Source organism: Lagopus leucura, unplaced genomic scaffold, assembly GCF_019238085.1.
Source record: "Lagopus leucura isolate 7727_CA_CO unplaced genomic scaffold, USGS_WTPT01 Super-Scaffold_100004, whole genome shotgun sequence".
Taxonomy (NCBI): domain Eukaryota; kingdom Metazoa; phylum Chordata; class Aves; order Galliformes; family Phasianidae; genus Lagopus; species Lagopus leucura.
Window position 1 is genome coordinate 46,221,159 of NW_024962264.1, and position 18,354 is coordinate 46,239,512.

An 18,354-nucleotide genomic window follows, 5' to 3' on the forward strand; every position below is an offset into this window, starting at 1 on the left:
CTTACATGGTGTGAAGAGCAGTGGGGAACTGGCAGAGGTGGAACATCTCCAAGACATTTACACAACAGAGCTCAAATTTGAGGCATACAAATGGCTACACAGTCTTTTGAGCAGCATTTAGCAATGCTCATGCTGTTTAATATGAAAGTCTGGAGGAATGTGAAAACAACTGAGAGTGAAAAAGAGAAATGCCATTAGTTACAAGCTGCTGTATCTGAAGACACTCAGGAACTTCCCATCACCACTTGCAGATGATTTTCCAGGGCAGGCATGAGTTTAAAAGTCTAGAGAAAAGTCAGGCAGCCAGTATCCAAGTTGGGTGAGGAGAAAAAGATCAGTCGGTGAATGAGATGAAAGGAAAAAAGGAGACAAAGAGAGGGGATGTAGCAGGAGGATGAAGTACCCTGGAGAACAAGAAGCTGCACAAAGATTTTTCTGTGGGAATGTGAAGGAGATATGGGATTTTTATGTCTCATCCAGGGCACTTTCCTCATGGCTTAAATAGTGTTTGGATCATGCTGTAGAGAAGCTGGACCACAGTGGTTAAGATAATTACTGTATTAAAAACATTAGAGAAGTTTTGTAATAAACAATCTAAAACCACTACGTCTGAGCCTTTCTGCTTGCTTCCTATCTCAGTAAGCTATGAATTCCAGGCAACGCTGTGATAATAGGACAGGAATGCAAGGGAGTAGCATGGCTTGTGATAGAGTGGATTTTATCTAAACTGAATCTGTAGGTCTATAATTCATACAATGTCCTGTCTGTAGGAGGCATTATGCAGTGTTGCATGAAAGAGAGAAGCAGTATGCAAAGTATACTGCATGAGAAAATAAAACCTCTAGCCATTTAGACCTTTAACACTTCAATAAATCACTGAAAAGCTTTACAAACTCAAAAGCTTTTAGGTAAATGAGTGCATCATCTACCTTGGCTGGAAAAAAAAAAAAAAAAAAAATCATATTGTAGCATACACCAGCAGTTATTCTTGGATTTTCAATGGTTCACATTCCAACTTTGTAAATAACATTAAACCATTTTGTGCACATAACAAAGAATTCAAACCTGCTTTGCATTCTAGAGAAATGGCACTGCTGCACTCTTCATTAGTACGTGCAAAGACTTTGGCACATCAGACATCTGAATCAGTTCTCTTTGAATTCAGAAATGCAGTCTTTTCAGAGTTCAAGTTACTTCTATTCCCAGGCTCTTCCTCCACTAACTCATCTCTTGAACAGGCATGAAAAGGTATTCTAGAAAGCGGTACAACACTGGCAATGCTTTCTTCCTTTAATACAGTACCCGTGGCTGAGCCAGTAGACCCAGAAGTAACCTGCAACTCCATTCTACAGCTTACAATGCGTTCATCCTTCCATTTCTTAATTGCTTCCCTCTTCTCCTCAGGGATCAGTTTGTCCAAGTGCTTGGCTTTCAACACTGGAGATGGAAACAATGTTCCTTGGACAGCTCTCAGAAAGTATCTACAAAATATGGTTCCAAATAAGCTGGTCAGAAGCAGACTCAAAACCATTCCCAAAATCACATCTAGCAGTGAAGGAAACTAAACACCATTCATTTAAACCTAAGATTGCAGCAGCCTCTGAAATACGCTTTTGCTGGTGCCATTTTGAGAACGCAAATTATCATTCCAGCAACAATACCAGAGCATGTTTTAAAACAAACAAGCATTTTCAAATGCTGATATTCAGGTTCTTTCTTTATTTTATTTTTATTATTATTATTATTATTGTCTTTGCAATAGAACCATAGAATGGTTTAGGTTGGAAGGGACCTTAAAGATGGCCCAGTTGCAACCCCCTTGCCATTGGCAGGGCTGACACCTACCAGATCCAGCTGGCATTGAACATCTCCAGGGATGGGGTATCCATAGCTTCTCCGGGCAGCCTGTTCCAACTCTTTACCACCTTCACAGCAAAGAATTTCTTCCTACTATCTGATCTAAACTAATCTGTTTTTTGTTTAAAGTTACTACCTCTTCCTTCAATCACTAGTCTCCCTGATGAAGACTATCTTCCCAACTTTTCTACAGGCCCCCTTCAGGTACCACAACACATCAACAAATTAAGGAAAACCACTTTGTTAGCAGTAGTAGCTTGTGATTATAAAACAGAAACATACCTGGGTAGCAGAGCAACACAAGTAGTCAGGAGGCACACTAGGTAAAAAACTGGATCTGCCATATGCTTTTCCATGATCCGATAAGGATTCGATAGTGGATTATGGGTTCTGTAGGTTGCCCCAAAAGCCAGAGCAAAAACGAAGTAAAATAGGATGCTGCCAACTATAACTATCGTATGAATCCAAGTCTGCAAGTTAGAAAAGAAATCAGATCTAGGCTGTAAACAGGAAGACCCATAAACCCTATAGGCACGTGTGCATGAGGATGCACAGCCCTTCCCCCCCCCCCCATGCTCTTCCTTCAAGGATGGCTTCTTAATGTAACAGAGGAGAAAACTATCCAGATAGTATTCTTAACTCAATGCAAAGCACTATCAGGAAGAACAGAACCTTTTTTCTACACTTCATAGGTAACCCAGCTGGTTTATTTATTTATGTATTTTATTCTGCTAAAAGTATAGCTATCAGTTCATTTGTGTAAGACTTTATAATGCTATTTGCTTAAATGATCACCTTACTGGCAGCTGAGAGTCTTCTCAAGCAAACAGAGGTGATAGCTTTACATGACACGTCTCTTACATATGCTGCTTGAGATATTGATTAACTCTTCATTGGAGTTATGGCTATAATGGTTACTATAGAAACAACACTGTCATTGGTCTGATAGCTTGCCAATGTACCAAAATGCCAAATAAAACCCATTTATGTATTGTTTTCCTGTTCAGAGTATGGATACACTCAAGCTATGTATGTAGGCAGACTGAAGGCATTTGTGTAAGTGCTACCATGTGCCTGGAAGAAGAACGGAAGAAGAATCACAACTTGCAATTTTATCCATTATGATACAATTCCAAATATGTTTTTCAAAACTGACAGGAAAAAAATCAAAAGCCATTAATATCTGTCTTTGTACTGTAAATATTAGTATATTCTCTTTAAAATTATGTCCAATGGGTAAATGTTACCCTTGTAAAAGCTTTAAATTCATCCAAACTAATGCAGCGTCTATGAACAGGTATTTTACTTTATGCAGACAAGTGAAAGCTGGAATAGAATTTCATAACATACTGGTTCTCTAGAGCAGATCATCCATTTCAAGTATTCAAAAATCAATAGCTGACATTGTTTTTTATGAGAAGCAAACTTTGGGAACTTACGGAGGCTCAAGCAGATCACCAGTTGGTTTTACCATTTGCCAAATCAAAGTGACATCCCCCAAACCCACTGACTCCTAATAAGGCAGGATCCCTCATTATTAAATAATCCTGAGATCAAATTTTGTTAATTTTAGTCACATAAGTAATTCTGTTGGCTCCAATGATAGCTTTCTTAGGAGAGCTTACAGAGACTTATAAAGGAAATATTTCACCTCTAACTCTCTTATACTTATTCAGTTTTGTGTACTAAGCTCTCTTCCATAAATTTTAATGAAAGCTGCATACACGTTCTGTTGAGGAACATACTCTTCAGAAAACAAAGTACTCACCACGGATTTGCACTCAATGAGAAGGTGAAACAATATTATAAAAAGTGCTGCTGTGTTTATAGGGTTTCCAAAAGAAAAAATGTCTATGTCTGAGCCATAGTAAGTCTGTAAAGGAAGACAGTATACCATACAGTCAGTGTAATATCCTTGATGTATAGTTCTATGTAATTCTATATAGTTGACATATAGTTTTATATGTAAAGTGGCATGATTTATTTAAATACTGGACATATTGCATGCACAGTTCAACTCAGTTCCATTGACAAATCTGCTACTATTCATTCATATACCACGAAGTACAATCAAAAACTACATTTTATTTCTAATTTGCCTGAGTATGCCAAAGTGCATAAATTTAATATCCAGCACTTACGAAGTAAGGCACAAAAAAGCAAGCAAGACTTTGGTAAAAAGCATCCACCAAGGTTATCCAAAAGGTTGAAGGCAAGTAGGCCTGTAAGAAAAAACAAACAAACAAAGATAACGGTATTGAAACAAATTCAACAAATTGCTGCAGCTTTGTTAATGCATCCAGCTGGACTTGAGGAAAGATAATCCACAGAATAACTCCAGCTGGCTTCCCCATGAAGAGACATACTTTTATGGCACAATAGGAAAATGCATATATAGCTAGCTGCTATCAAATTTAAATCAGCAGCCAGATCTGTGAGCTCTAACCTTACAGTTGTTCCTCCTAGAATTGACCTGCAAAAGTCTTACCTGAGTGATAAGGAAGGAAGAGGGCAATGGAACAGTGAATCACCCTAGCAACTTGCTATCATTGAATGCCAAGTCTCATGTTCCTCCCACCTCCATTCCCTTCCTTTTTGTACGTCTCCTTCTGTCTTTTAATTTTTGCTCATTTACTCCTCTGTGCATATAGGACTTTAATGTGAGGTAACTAAATTCACTAGAATACGAAAAATCATTTTTCCCTGGTCACCCCTCCCCTTAAAAGTGGGATGTGACATTTTCTGCTGGGAATCTCATTACAACTATGCCGTTGTAGTGAGTTACATCAGCTCCTGAAGGAAACATGAACAGCAGAACTGGCACAAGGGAGGTGATCTAACTACAAGGGTGAAAATAGGGAACAGGAAGAAAAGAAGGGAGACAACGCAGAGGAATGAGGCTTCCCCATTCAGTGGCAGCAGACTGATGAAACTATAATTGCATGTGCCCTGGCTTAGGTGTTTTCCATTCCTTCAAACAATCAATCGAGGCACGCCCATGCACAGTCTACTCATTCAGGATTTCCTCTCTCATTAGTAAGGACAGATGCTTACTCCGAAAAGCAATTCAGCCCTTTCATGAACTGAATTTCTCTTTGGAAATGGTGTGGGAAACTAGACTCCTCATTTGCCCATGTCAGGGCAGTGCTCTAAATCAGTGAAGATGAATCCAAGCTACTGTCTACTTTTATAGCTTGTAATGAGCTGTGCTTATGACATAGTGGTGCAACATTATGACACATATTTTCAAAGCAGTGCTCTTTCTTTTATAGTACGTTTAATTCAAAGCAGTTATTACATTGTGCTTTCATGCAAGGAAAGAGATGATATACTACTTAACAATTATAACCACAGAGCAAGACAATATTGAGCTGGGCAAAAAGAGAAAAACTTTGATAAGTGTTTTAAAAACCCACCACAGATTTCTGGCTCATCTTGTACAGCTGTGGGATCTGCATGAGTATCTCTGCAGACACATCTTTGTCCAAGACACCGTAAATGATGGGTGGCACCGATGTAAAAAGGAGATTGAAAAAAATCAAGATCCAATAGTCAGTCATTGATGTGCCTGAAAACCCACAGAAGAACTGGTACCAGAATAAGAGGTTCACGTAGGCCTGAAAAGTCAATGACGAGATGATAAAATGTTACCTGTAGACAAGTGTTTTAAAAATCAAGAGGAAAATAGGCAGGTTGTAGGTCTGGTAACAGTAATCTGTGAAAAATTATGTATAACTGCTATAGAGTCCCTGCCAATCCCATACCTTGAAATTATATTTGGCTAGCGCACATCTTTACATTTCCAAACTGGCTACATGGCTTGTTTAAATATTCATGCTATGAGTACATTAATTAATGCCTGCTATCCACTTTTTGAACAAATTAGACAATGGCTTTCAGTAGGAAACCCAGTTCAAGCAATGGGAGAGTCTAGTCTCTGAAGATGTAAATGGGAAACAAAGTTGTTTGCCACACACTCTTTGCATATTTTTGAACCCATTCACAACAGAAACTAAAAAATAATATGAAGCCATACTAGAGCCTTCAGTACTGTCAAATAAGCAAACTGCTTTCCCTAGGATAGGACAGCTACATACCACATTTTTGTAGAAGAAGTAGAGTATCATGTTGGTAAGCCTGGTGTAACACCAGTGACCATGGACAAGCAGCAGCTTCCTGAGATGCCTGAACTGAGAAATTGCAAAGTCACTTGCCATCACAGCCTGGAACACACATAAAGGAGAGCACTGATATATCCAAACTGCTAACGATGAGCTTCAATACTGATCAGCAAACAACTGATATAACGCTGGAAACTCTTATTTTATGTTTTTTAATATATATAGCGCATACGAGCCTTGCCTTATTGAGATCTGAAGCCCTCTGTGCAACATCAGCAGCTCCAAAGAAATCACTGATACTTCATGCCATGAAACAAGTAGCCCAGATACAAAATGGGGAGTGCACCCTTCAGCTTCTGAGCACTCCCAGATAAGTGCAGGGGCTTGCACACTTTCCCTCAAATACAGCAGTGGGCTGTGGAGCTGCTGGGCCTCCAGAGTGAATGTTAAACAGATTTGAAATGGAATCCAATGTCACTTGTGTCTGTCTTGTACACGTTACCTGCATGCCTTCTTGGCCCAAGATTCCCACACCAGTGTCAGCTACCTGGATCATACTGACATCATTGGCACCATCACCTACGGAGAAAAGTGAAGAAATAATAACTAAGCTCTCTTAAGTTAGTTGAAACACAACCTGGAAGCAGCTTTACTGGCTATCACGTTGCCATGGAGGTAGCACAGATACATAGACATAACACCACAGAATTCAGAGAAAATCATTTTCATAGCCAGCAATGTAGCCTATGGAAAGAAAGATTAGAGTGTAGTAGGCCTGACTGAGCTGAGCAATATTCTTCAAATGGATATTAGCTGCTCCTTTTGTCAGAATTTTAGTCAGTACGCTTGGACAGAAAATATGGATGTTTTAAATCATAGTCATTTCCCTTCTCCCTTGCTATTTCAGGGACTGTGATGGAGAACAACAACGAAAATCCCCTCACTTAACTTGCACACATCACATAATGCTGTACATGACTACTGCTACTCTTTGCTGCTTTAGATTACCAAGCACAGACTAAATTTGGTAGCTTAAAAGACTATCATCATGCAATGCTAAAGACAACTATTACTCAAAGGATTATCTTCCTTGTAATTTAATTTTGTAAAGGACGTTGGGAAAAATAAAGGAGAGAAGAAACTGCCTTCTGCTTCTTCTCAGAGAAAAGAAGGAAACCATGAGACTCACCTACAGCTAATGTCATTGCCTTCAGCTTATTTCGCACCAGTCTGACCAGCACACTCTTCTGCAGTGGTGTGGCTTGGCAGCAGACTACAGCTCGACATTTTTCTGTGAGCTCCAAGAAAACATTCTGCAGGCTGTCCTGAAGGACATGCTCTAAAGTCCTTCCATCAATAACCAGGCCTGCGCTGAAGCCTTGAGCTTGGGTAGAAGGACTTGCAGAGACATTCCCAAGTTTCTGATTTACTTTTTTTTGCTCAGCAGTGTTTTTTTGCATGTGTTCTAAAATACTGTTCATCACCAAAGCACAAGCATCCTAAAGACAAGAGAAAAGCAACTTACTAAACACTGTTTGTATTCTGGCTCCCTTTCCAATTTACAAAGGAAACATGGAGAAAATGCCAGTTGCTATCAATGTGCAATGTATTTCTCCCATTTTGTAGAATATAAAGGGATTCAGACATGAGGCTGAATAACCCTTTAAAATCACAAAGAATGCAGTACAGAGGGTAAAAGCAAAGCTAAATTGTGGGTCATTAAGTAGATTGGTTTGGGTGTTGTACTAGGAGAAAGGAAAACACTGAAACATTTTAGAAAAATATTAAAAGACAATCAGAAAAAAAAAAAAAGGCACAGTTGAGGGAGAATATGACAAAGTAGCACACAACCTAATTTGATCATTTTCATGGCAATAATTCCCATATTGCTAATACACTGTAAACTTACAGCCACCTGAAATATCTAATAGAATATGATGCAGGACAACTTTCTCTCCTAGCATAAAGAGAAATTAAGCAATCAGTTAAAAGAGTGACAACTGATGGAATATGTACAGAAACAGACACTAGATATACTACTTTATATTTTACCCGTTGGGAAAAAAAAGCCAGCTTTCGAATATTTTCATCTTCCAAGTGATTATACTACCTTTTGTGAGATGAGAAAACAGAGAATGTATTATTTTCCCATGCAGTCCTGTGATATTGCCTGATGGCTTTCATTTTTTTTTTTTTTTTTTTTTGCGGAGGAATCAAAATAAAACACCCTCTTGAACACTAAAAAAAAGTGTAATTTTCTACTTACTCTACTTTGTGATTTGAGCGTGAAGATTCTGTCATCTGGCTCCAGCAATTTACAAGCATAGGCGATGTTGACAGCTGTCTCTCTCTTGTCACCTGTCAGCATCCATATTTTTATTCCTGCTTTCCGTAATGCCTGTATTGTGTCTGGAACACCATCCTGCAGGCGATCTTCAATGCCAGTGGCACCTTTATTTAGACAAGCAGATGGATTAGCACTGCTGTATTTCAAGAACCAAGTCTGCAAGCGTGACAGGACAAGAGAGTCCCTGGGTGTATCCACATTCCAGACATCATGTTGTGCATTCGGAATTAAAAACAATAGGAGAATGTAATATTTGATCAGCTGACAGTATGTAAAACTCACTGCGTTGCATCTTACCAGTTATAGAAAAAGTTTTGACAAAAAAAAAAAAAAAAAGAATGTTTAACAGTGATATCCTCTTCTACAGTATACGAAGCATGCATACTTGTATCCTCAAATGAGCTTACAAGATCATTTGCTCTGTTAATGACAAAGTAACACATCACACTAAGCACTGCTGAAAAGCACCAATGCCTATGATGTGGTACAAGACATTTTCAGTACTAAATTATAACCAGAAGACATGGCTTGGGCTGTGGGATGTTCAGGCTGAGAAAGTTTATAAAAAAACCCCAAACTTCAGCCACTTGCAGCTAGTCATTTTGACAAATAAACAATACAATAATCACCAGTAAAGTTTTCTCTCTTAAAGTGTTTCTAGTAAGGAGGGATTCTAATGAGCAATTTGTATTTAAAGCACACTGTCTTATGAGGATGGACAAGGGCCAAGAAATCAAGCTAACTGGTGATGTCCATTAGCCACCTGGAAAAAGAAAATCCTTTGCTCTGCACTCTGCTAGCATTTTGATTCAAGTCAAAAGTCAAAATAGTTCCATAAAGGAAGATGCTGGAATTTTTTGGATGCAAGCTTCTCTGACAGACATTAAGGGAAGAGAGGAAAGAAGTTGTTTCAGCCTGGGCACTGTAAACACTTTGCACTCCCTTCTCGAGGTATGCGATCCCTTCTTACTCCAACAGGAGCCAGTTTCACTACGCATACCTACCCCACCCAAAATTCAACAATAGCAACAAAATATGCCCAGAAGTGGTCTTGTTATTAGTTGCCATCATTTCACATGCTTATTATGATGACACACAAAAACTCTGGTGCACACAGAAAAAAAGTAAAATATTGTGCCTTACAAACAACAGAAGATCACCAGCTGCCTTCAGTAGGTTCTGCAACAATAACAAATGTGCAGCAAGATTTATGTACACCCATGAGTGTCAACAAATTCTAGATGTGTAGAAAGCTATATATTATACAAATAGAGGCTCATACAGCGAATTCAGATTATAACCATCATAAGGGGTTTCCTGTGAGTTACAGCATTTTCTTACCTACCAAGCAAAGTTAGTTTGGTTTCAAGCCGGATGGCAGATTCCAGCAGCAGCTCCTCCCTATTGTCAATGCTGGTTTCTGCTAAAAAATGATTATTTAACCACTCTGTATATTCTTCATCACTCATCACCTGCAGAGGGAGAGAAAACACAGATGTGTCTAGATTTCACTTCAAATGTACTCCAAGAGCATCCCTCAGAGCCATCTCTGTTATCCATATACTAAACCTTTCGCAGCCCTGCCAGAGCAGTTATATGTGTACCCTGGTGTGTCTACAGACTTAGTATGATTCACAGGTCAGGCTGCTAACCAAAAGCTTGCAGGCACCTGGAGTTGCCTGATATATCTCCATTTATATGGAAGGCAAGGAGGCCAAGGAGCATAATATACTCTTTACTGTTCTTTAATTGCCTCATAGACACAGGCACAGAATCACTGCACAGCTTGGTACAGCTTGATGCCTGTACAGTTACACAGCCCATGCTTTCACTTTGCATGAGAGTTTCCTTTCCTGTTTCAGTTGTTATGGAATTTTACTTCTGAGCAGTTTTGAATTTATAATGGAATCTCATAACATCACATAGTTTTGCCTACAAATCCTATAACACCACAGACGGTGCGAGACCCAGTAAGACAGGCCTGACTACATTTGTTTTCTGTATCCAGAAAAAAATTCCAACCAGGGCAAGGTTCATGTGAGGAGAGCCGCTCAGGACTCATGTAAGAAAATCAGGACATTTTACATCCCTTGTTCTAGAATTAGACTATTAAAACTGTCTGGCATCCTAAAGTGACAACAGGTATGTGAATCTAACTGAAGACAGAAATTTTTTTTGTGTAAACGTACAAATTCCTCCTGAAAAAAAGTAAGGACAAATGAAATGTGGCAATGAGAACATCTAGTCTATAAGTGGTTATATCTGTTTCATTGGAAAAAAAACTCCTGCTCATCATTGACTGTAAACATTGTTAAAAGTACACATAAAAAACCCCACCTTTTTAGCAATACAAAGAGTGCGCAGTCCCTTTCTGGCATAGTCATCCAGATGATTCTGGGTTCTTTCTTTAATGTTCTTCTTTTCCATTTCTGAATTCTTGGTATCTACCATTATATAAAAAGTAAAGTAAATTAAATATTCAGTCTTAGAGTAAATTTACTGGAAAATTTTGAAGGTCTAAATATGGTTTAAAAATCCCAAAATATTTACAGGTTTTATTTTAACTCTGAACATACCTTCACGTTTGCACAGTGTACCGTGGCTGTATCTTTAGAATGCATGGAGAGGGTCAGTCTGCACAAGCAGTGAGGGGAACCAGTCTGGCACTCATATATGCCTTCATATATACTAGCATATCAAAGTGTCTTTCTAACATGAAATCACCTTCTAAAATGAACTGGGCCACAAGACATCAAAGTAGCTTTGTTCTCTCTGATACACTGGGAGGGAGCCAGAAGGGTTACCACAGAAAAGCTGTTTTTTTTTTTTTGTTGTTTTGTTTTTTTTGTTTTTAATCATTAATGCATGGACTATTCAGAGAGGTGATTAACTCATCTAACTTCAGACATGTAGAAGTTAGATTGCAAGTTTACCCTGAGAGCCAAAGTAAGGAGAGGTATCTCCAGACATGAAATTATGCCCTATAGACAGACTTTGGAGGCTCCTTTTCTACCTCACTGCCTGCAGAAGCTTTCTGTCTAGACCTTACTTGGCTAGTGCTGGGCTAAAATATGCTTGTGGAACTGTACACATCCCACTTCCTCACTGCGATAAACCACAGAACATGAAAACTAAGTTCTACCTTGCAGATAGTAAACCTGTAAATTCCATTACCTTCCCAACCATTAAAAAAGACCCTGTAACATCTGACCTTAAATATATGCAGGGACATGTTTCTTACACGCACAGACAACATGCCTTCAGTTATAAATCAATGACTGCCTGATACAGCGTATGAATAAATCACGATTAGTGCTTAAGTAACACAGCATGTTCCTTCTGTAGCAGATTCCAAGAACCTTTACCCAAAAACAACAGCACCCAGCAGGAGGCAGCACACAATTTTGCAGGCACAGGATATTATTAACACATCTAGAAACACAGAAATAGTTGATAATCCAGAAAAAATAAGAACAGTCAAAAAGCAATGAAAGTATCTCATCCCAATAAACACCTCTCACAGCACAGCAGGAGACAACTATTTCAGCAGACAACCTTATTTTACGACTGGAAATACTACAGTTGGCTCCAAGAGGTCTGCTTAGACACCACAAAATCTCTGAATTACTGCTAGCTTTCTGTTCTCAGTTTCCAGAATGGCATACAGCACAGCCATATGTAGGTGAGAAGCTGTAATACCTTTATGGGTTTTCCTAAAAGCAACTCAGAGATAGTAGTTCTGCTTGGTTACTTGGCTATTGTTACAAATCAGGGCATGCAGTCAACTATACCGAAGAATGATAAAGGTGAACAAAGAATTAAAAGTTCGACAAATACCTTCAGATGCAGTTCCCAACAGATCCATCATGACTGAGTCTGCACCTTTTGTGTACACCACCACTCGGTTGGAGACTGGATGCCGAACCACTACTGACATCCTTTTTCGCACTGAGTCAAAAGGCAGGATATGCAAAAGCTGAAATGTTAAAGATCCCAGATCTGCAAAATCCACAGTTACTTGATCAGGAGTCCTAGACTGTAAAATACATTTATAAGCCTTAGCAGCATGGACCAAGGCAGCTTCGTCTGGACTTTCAGCTTCATAACAAAGCTTAGGTAAGGGAGACCATTCAGCAGATGACTCAGCACCGTGGGTTTCACAGCCAGCAGCTACATTCACTGTATAACATTCTTTGGGTAACTGGGGATTTTCTGGGCTGTTCAGATTGTGAGGCTCAGCAGCATTTTGAGCAGCCCCATCCAAAGCAGGTGAAGCTGGTTTCATTCTGAAAATAGACAGTTTGCTCACAAAACTGTTTGGGTTTTCAGATGATGACTCTTTTATACTTGGAAGTGGGGAGGAACTTAGTCTACAGACTGACAACCTCTGGAACATCTGCCTGATTTCCTCAAGGGATTTAATAGGCATTCTTCCCAGTGAAGAGGGTCTCATCTGCAAAAGAACAGTCAGAGAAAGTATAAAGTCTTCATATGCTATTTAATTAAAGAAAGATAGCTTACAAACCACGCATGTTTCTTAATGAAAATTTGAAAAGTTATGATCATTTTGATCACTTGTATTAAAAATAGCCAGCTCAATTAAACATATTACCATATAAGTACACCAAACAGCTCTGTGAGAGCTTCACCTGTTCAAACCACACAAATTGTAAAAAGTACTTCAGATCTGAAAACTGCATGTATTGCCAGTTTGATTCATGACTCCATGTAATAAGTTTTTGTAGATATGTCTAAGCAATGGAACTTTTAGAAGTTGTGGTGAATGGAATTAGATACTTGTTCTCAATTGACAAGATAGCTGCAAAGAATAAACCAGCTCCTTACTTCTTACAGTGACTAGCTACTAGTAATGCTAAAAATACAGTACTTCACCAAAACGTTTTTGGTCAGAATTGAAAACAAAAGACAAGCACCCTCAAGAATCAAGAAATAAAAGATTCCTGCTTCAATTCTATCCCAGTTGCATGCAAGTTGTAACACGTCTCTTTATTCAGCATCACAGAGACACCGACTAGGAACATTCCTTCATCTCTCCCTAAGGAAACACTGAAAACTTCTTGCCTTTGTCATTATCATTCCCCAACTGAACTCATAATCCTTATGCCATATATTGCTCCTTCCAACCCAGCTACTACTGACTTGGACATCTCCTCTTCTAAAAGTCATCCAGAAATATTATTCTCTAAGAAATGAAAAACTCACAGGTGGAAGTTAGTATTTACTAATGCAGATGCCCCATCCATGTGTTCACAGCAGGCAGCCTACTATGTGGACTTGTCTGGAAGGACACTATAACAACAGCCATTTTATATATATGTGGTACTTTATTCTCCACAGGGTACCTTATGGAAACATCTCCAGCCATACATGTACATGCACTACCTTACTTAAGCACCAAAAACTATTCCTGTACATATCACAATTTTTTAACTTTTTTTTTCAAAAGGTAAAGTCAACAAATCTTTATCATTTTTGTGGGGAGAAAAATCAATGCTGAACTCTAGGATTATCCTGCCACACAATCAAATTAGGTAGAAGATGGGTTTATGAAAATCCCACCTTGAAAAAAAGTCAACTATTTTAAAATGAAAGCAATATCTTTAAATAAATAAATACTAGATGCGTGCTCTGAAAATAAGGAGTGGTTTCAGGGAAACATTAAAAGTCTCTTGATTATTAAACCAGGACAGTCTAACAAATGCATTGTACATTGAAGATGAGACCACCTTATACTAACCATATTGCCACGCATTTTTTTTCTTCAAATTATTACACACATTAAACTTGATCCTCCATACTCTTTCTGGAATTCTATTTGAATATAGTCAAGTAACAGGTAAGAGCTTTTTCAGTTCCAGTATTTTAGAAGTCTTCCAAGATTATTCATATTTTTTAGTGAACAATAACTTATTTGTAAAGGTAACTTGAGTGTTAGGGCACTCTTAAAGGAAGCTGTGCACATATCTGGTAAAAGATAATAGAATACAGCAAAAAAACCCATACAACAACATATACATACAACAACCCATAACTGCAGTTTAATCTCAAAATATATATTGTGAAAGTTAAGAAGCACCAAACTTGCAGGTTCAGATCCTGAATACCAGTTTTTTCTCCTTTTGCAATCAAACTAAAGGAAACTTGTTTATAAATAGTTGATATAGACAAATATATCTTCTTACCTTCTGACGTGGCTGACTGGGGATTGAAACAACAACAGTATTACAGATTGCCAGAGCAAGAAAGAAGTCAGTGATGTACATTGTCTCCAAACCTAACTTGCTGATACCGTCTTCTGATTCTTGATAGGAAAGAGAAGAAACACGTCTAAATTTCTCCAGCAGTTGTGTATCTGGTACAACATCTGTTTCCTATGGATTAAACAAACAAAGCTGTGAATTAGGATATAAACCCTGGCAATCCCAAATGGATTTCTAGTTCATACCATTTCAGAGTCGCAAGTTGATTCCAGACTTATTTTATATATAGAGCTCATACATGAGGAGAAAATAATAATTCCCCAGACGCTGCTACCAGAGACTTGAGAAATTAATGGCAGAAAATTGCAAAATAGTCTAGGTCTCTGGCAGTAAAATCAGATACAGATGTTTTTAATCCTAGTAATCTCCACTAAATGCAATAGGATTAATATTGTTTATCTAGATATTTCCTATTGAAAGCAAAGTAAAATGCTTTTTAAGGCAAAGGAACAAACTTTTATTGAAAATAAAGCTTGTCATTTAAGCAGAGTGATCATGAAATCACACCAGCAAGATCCAAACAACACATCTTTGTAATCCAATAAATATCTGCAACATCAGCTTGCAAGTAGGCTGCACCCAAGCAACAATGGAAGGTCTAATTTTGATGGAAGACAAAGAATGTCTTAAATTTCAAGCACTCTTAATTATTAAAATGGGAGTAAAAAGATGTTCCTTCACTAGTTACTTCAAAAATTCATTACCAAAACTAACAACTTTTACTTACAATGCAGCTGCTGAAAGCAACATGTCCTGAGCAGGGAGCATCACTTGATGAACGCTCCCTTCCTAATTCAGGGTAAATACCAGATAACATATTTGAAGACTTTCTGTTCAAAGATTCATTCTCGGCTCCACAGTTGTGTCCTCTCCATTTTAATGTGTGGCCCAAAGAGGCACAAGGACCTTCAGCTGAATCCTCATCTTTCAAATCCTTCTCTTGATAGGATTCCAACCTCTTTGCTAAAGAAATAAAATTATTATTCTGTGAGCAAAAAGAAATTTGTCTAAAATAAAACTTAATTTTAAAATAAGGAATTTAGTATCCAATTAAGTATAATCCACTCTTTCTAAAATATCAAACCATAATAAGTTATCACACTGACTTGCCATTTGGGACGCTGCACTTCAAGAGTGCTGCTCTCCTGGAGAGAATCCAGAAGAGAGAGAAAGAAGAATCACAGAAACACTATAGTAAGCTGGTTACACAGCCTTTAGAAGAGAACACTGCTGAGAACTGAATAACAGCTTTCAAGTACAAAAAGTGGAATTGCACAGAAAAAGGAATTAATCTGTTTTCTTGGCACACTGTAGGTAATAGGAGACACAATATTTCTATGCTGTGATAAGACAGGCTCAGATTAGATAACAGAAAATCTTTGTCCAACAAGACATGAAACACTAGAACAAAATGCACAAGAAGGTAGTGAACTGGCCACCAACAGAAGTACTGAAAACACATTAAAAAATTCAAAAAGACAGCAGTATGTCTGCACAGCCAGATCTAGACAACACACATCTATTCCACTTATGCTCCCTGCCTGCCAAGGAGATACACCCTGGCTGAAGTAACATAGGTGGCACCTCCTGTAATACCACAGTGCTCTGCTGACACAGCCTAAAAAGCACAAGTTGATTTAGATATAGCACTGCATATGGACACCTACATAGAGGATTTTACTACAGCGGAGTAAAATCTCTGTTGTCCTTTATTCTGGGCAACAGAGATACAAATACAGAAATATACGTACAGACTAAGTGAGTCATATGCAAAAGACTAAACTGCTTTGTAGTGCATCTCTTACTGCATGTAGTAAGAGCCAGCCAAATGGCAACTTTGTGCAACTGACCAAAGGAAAATTAGTGTTAAACATAGGACCTCCAACATTTTTCAGATTGATTTTCAGGGCACACAATTTCTAGATTTGTTAGGAAGGACATGCTTTATCACCAAATAAAAGCCAGGGTACAATAGGAAATAATTATAAACATAATTAACACACTGATACTACTGGAAGAAAAGTGAATTCTTAGGGAAGTAAGTAATAGAAGTAAGTGGCAGACATATGCCAAGAACAAAGAGACTTAGATCAGTCACAACTCATCTCTTCTGAAACACTTTTCATTTCTTGAAGAAGTGCTCTGAAAATATATTTTACTTTTTAATTTAACTTATTCATTCATCAAATTCTAAACTTAAAATATATTTCTTTTCACTTTGCTCTTGTGATATCCTCCTTCCCAGTATAATTACACAAAGCCAAAGAACCATTGCGACACCTACATCACATGATTTTCAAAATATGTGAAGAAATTGCTGTTAAAATGATTTATAAGCACCAGTTGCTGTGACTGTGAACAAAAGAAGAACCCATGCACTCTGAGACCAGCAGGGTGTGCCCGTTGCTTGCAGAAACTGAGCGGTTCCATCCGGCAGCAAAACCATGGACAGTGGTTAATACATAGTTGTAATTGGTCTATCCACCTGTCAGCACTTCATCTTTGATTTTTACCAGTGAAAGAGCAAATGTATGCAGTTAACATACAGTAATAATAATAAAATCTCTGTGTTTTTATCTAGTTAATAAAATAGGTAGCTGAATCAAACACTTTATGTAACTATGTCAGAAAGTAAAGAGCGTTCTGTGTTTGGTCTCAAATATGCACAGGCTTAACTATCTGTGAAGTAGCACCTCACATACAATTTCAAGTCTCTGTATGCTGCACATGAAGTGATCCAAACAGGGAAAGATCCAAATAAGACCAGACTAAATCTACACCTTCTGTAAGTACACATTGCCACACAAACCTCAGAAACACCCGTCTTCATCACAACTTGAAGTTTCTCTGAGAATGGGAAAAGGACTACCACAAGCATGGAATTAGAACCTTACCATTTTCTTCATGGCAATACTCCTGTCCTGCAATGCTGCACCTCCGAAAAACCATCTTATTTTCAGTGAGTGTTCCAGTCTTGTCTGAGAAGATATACTGAATCTGGCCAAGGTCTTCAGCAATATTCAATGCTCGACACTGAATTGTAGAGTCTGTTTTCTCATGGTAAAAATCAATGTCATTCTGTATTAAATAAATTTGTCCCAGTTTGACAATTTCAATTGAAACATACAGAGAAATAGGAATCAAGACCTATTGAAACAAAACACAAAGATTAAAAGAGACCAAACTCTTTAGCCACATGCAAACATGAGTTAACTCTTCTGAAACCAGAGTTACTTCAAGGACATCAGTGAGATCAGAATATGGCTCAAAACAGACCAAAGTTACCTGTAATAAAATGATCATTGTCCAGAACATATTGAACCCTGCTAACACAGAAGAAATCGATTTGCCATCTGGTTCAGGGATGTTAAAAAAAGGTATTTCTGAATACCTACTTAACCAAATTCCATGGCCTAGAAAATAAGAACAACTGAATCAGTTAGGTTGACTGTATAACAGTTTAGGTATTTCTAAGCTTCCAGAGAAGAATTTTCCTCAATAGGAGCCCCACTAAAATGCATGAAGTATCAATGCACACATGAAAAAATGTTTTACTGCAGTTGTGTCAATAGTACATCTATGCAACCCATCTCAAAACTAATGGAATACTAGCTATGTTTCATAAGCATTCTCTTTTTCCTACCCTAAACTCTAGTTATTAAATTTCTGATCTTTGCTTTTCCACCTTTCAGCTGTGGTATATCATGAAGCCACTCTGGTCACTTTACAGCACTGTGAGACAAATACT

At 38.1% G+C, this 18,354-nt stretch overlaps 1 protein-coding gene across 5 annotated transcripts in view; it reads right to left on the bottom strand.

The window, feature by feature from the left end:
- Positions 1-527: 527 nt before the first annotated feature.
- Positions 528-18,354, bottom strand: part of ATP10D (ATPase phospholipid transporting 10D (putative)) — a 36,470-nt gene continuing 18,643 nt past the window's right edge. For all 5 annotated transcript variants that reach the window (XM_042870963.1, XM_042870962.1, XM_042870964.1 and 2 more), the window contains 16 exons: positions 17,892-18,019; positions 17,501-17,753; positions 15,334-15,569; positions 14,529-14,717; positions 12,163-12,778; positions 10,663-10,769; positions 9,671-9,797; positions 8,245-8,429; positions 7,168-7,477; positions 6,481-6,557; positions 5,955-6,080; positions 5,274-5,474; positions 3,999-4,079; positions 3,626-3,730; positions 2,140-2,327; positions 528-1,481 (listed from right to left, as the gene is read on the bottom strand). In XM_042870963.1, coding sequence (XP_042726897.1) covers positions 1,133-1,481; positions 2,140-2,327; positions 3,626-3,730; positions 3,999-4,079; positions 5,274-5,474; positions 5,955-6,080; positions 6,481-6,557; positions 7,168-7,477; positions 8,245-8,429; positions 9,671-9,797; positions 10,663-10,769; positions 12,163-12,778; positions 14,529-14,717; positions 15,334-15,569; positions 17,501-17,753; positions 17,892-18,019 — 3,278 coding nt within the window. In that variant the 3' untranslated portion in view covers positions 528-1,132. The remainder of the gene's footprint in view (positions 1,482-2,139; positions 2,328-3,625; positions 3,731-3,998; positions 4,080-5,273; positions 5,475-5,954; positions 6,081-6,480; positions 6,558-7,167; positions 7,478-8,244; positions 8,430-9,670; positions 9,798-10,662; positions 10,770-12,162; positions 12,779-14,528; positions 14,718-15,333; positions 15,570-17,500; positions 17,754-17,891; positions 18,020-18,354) is intronic.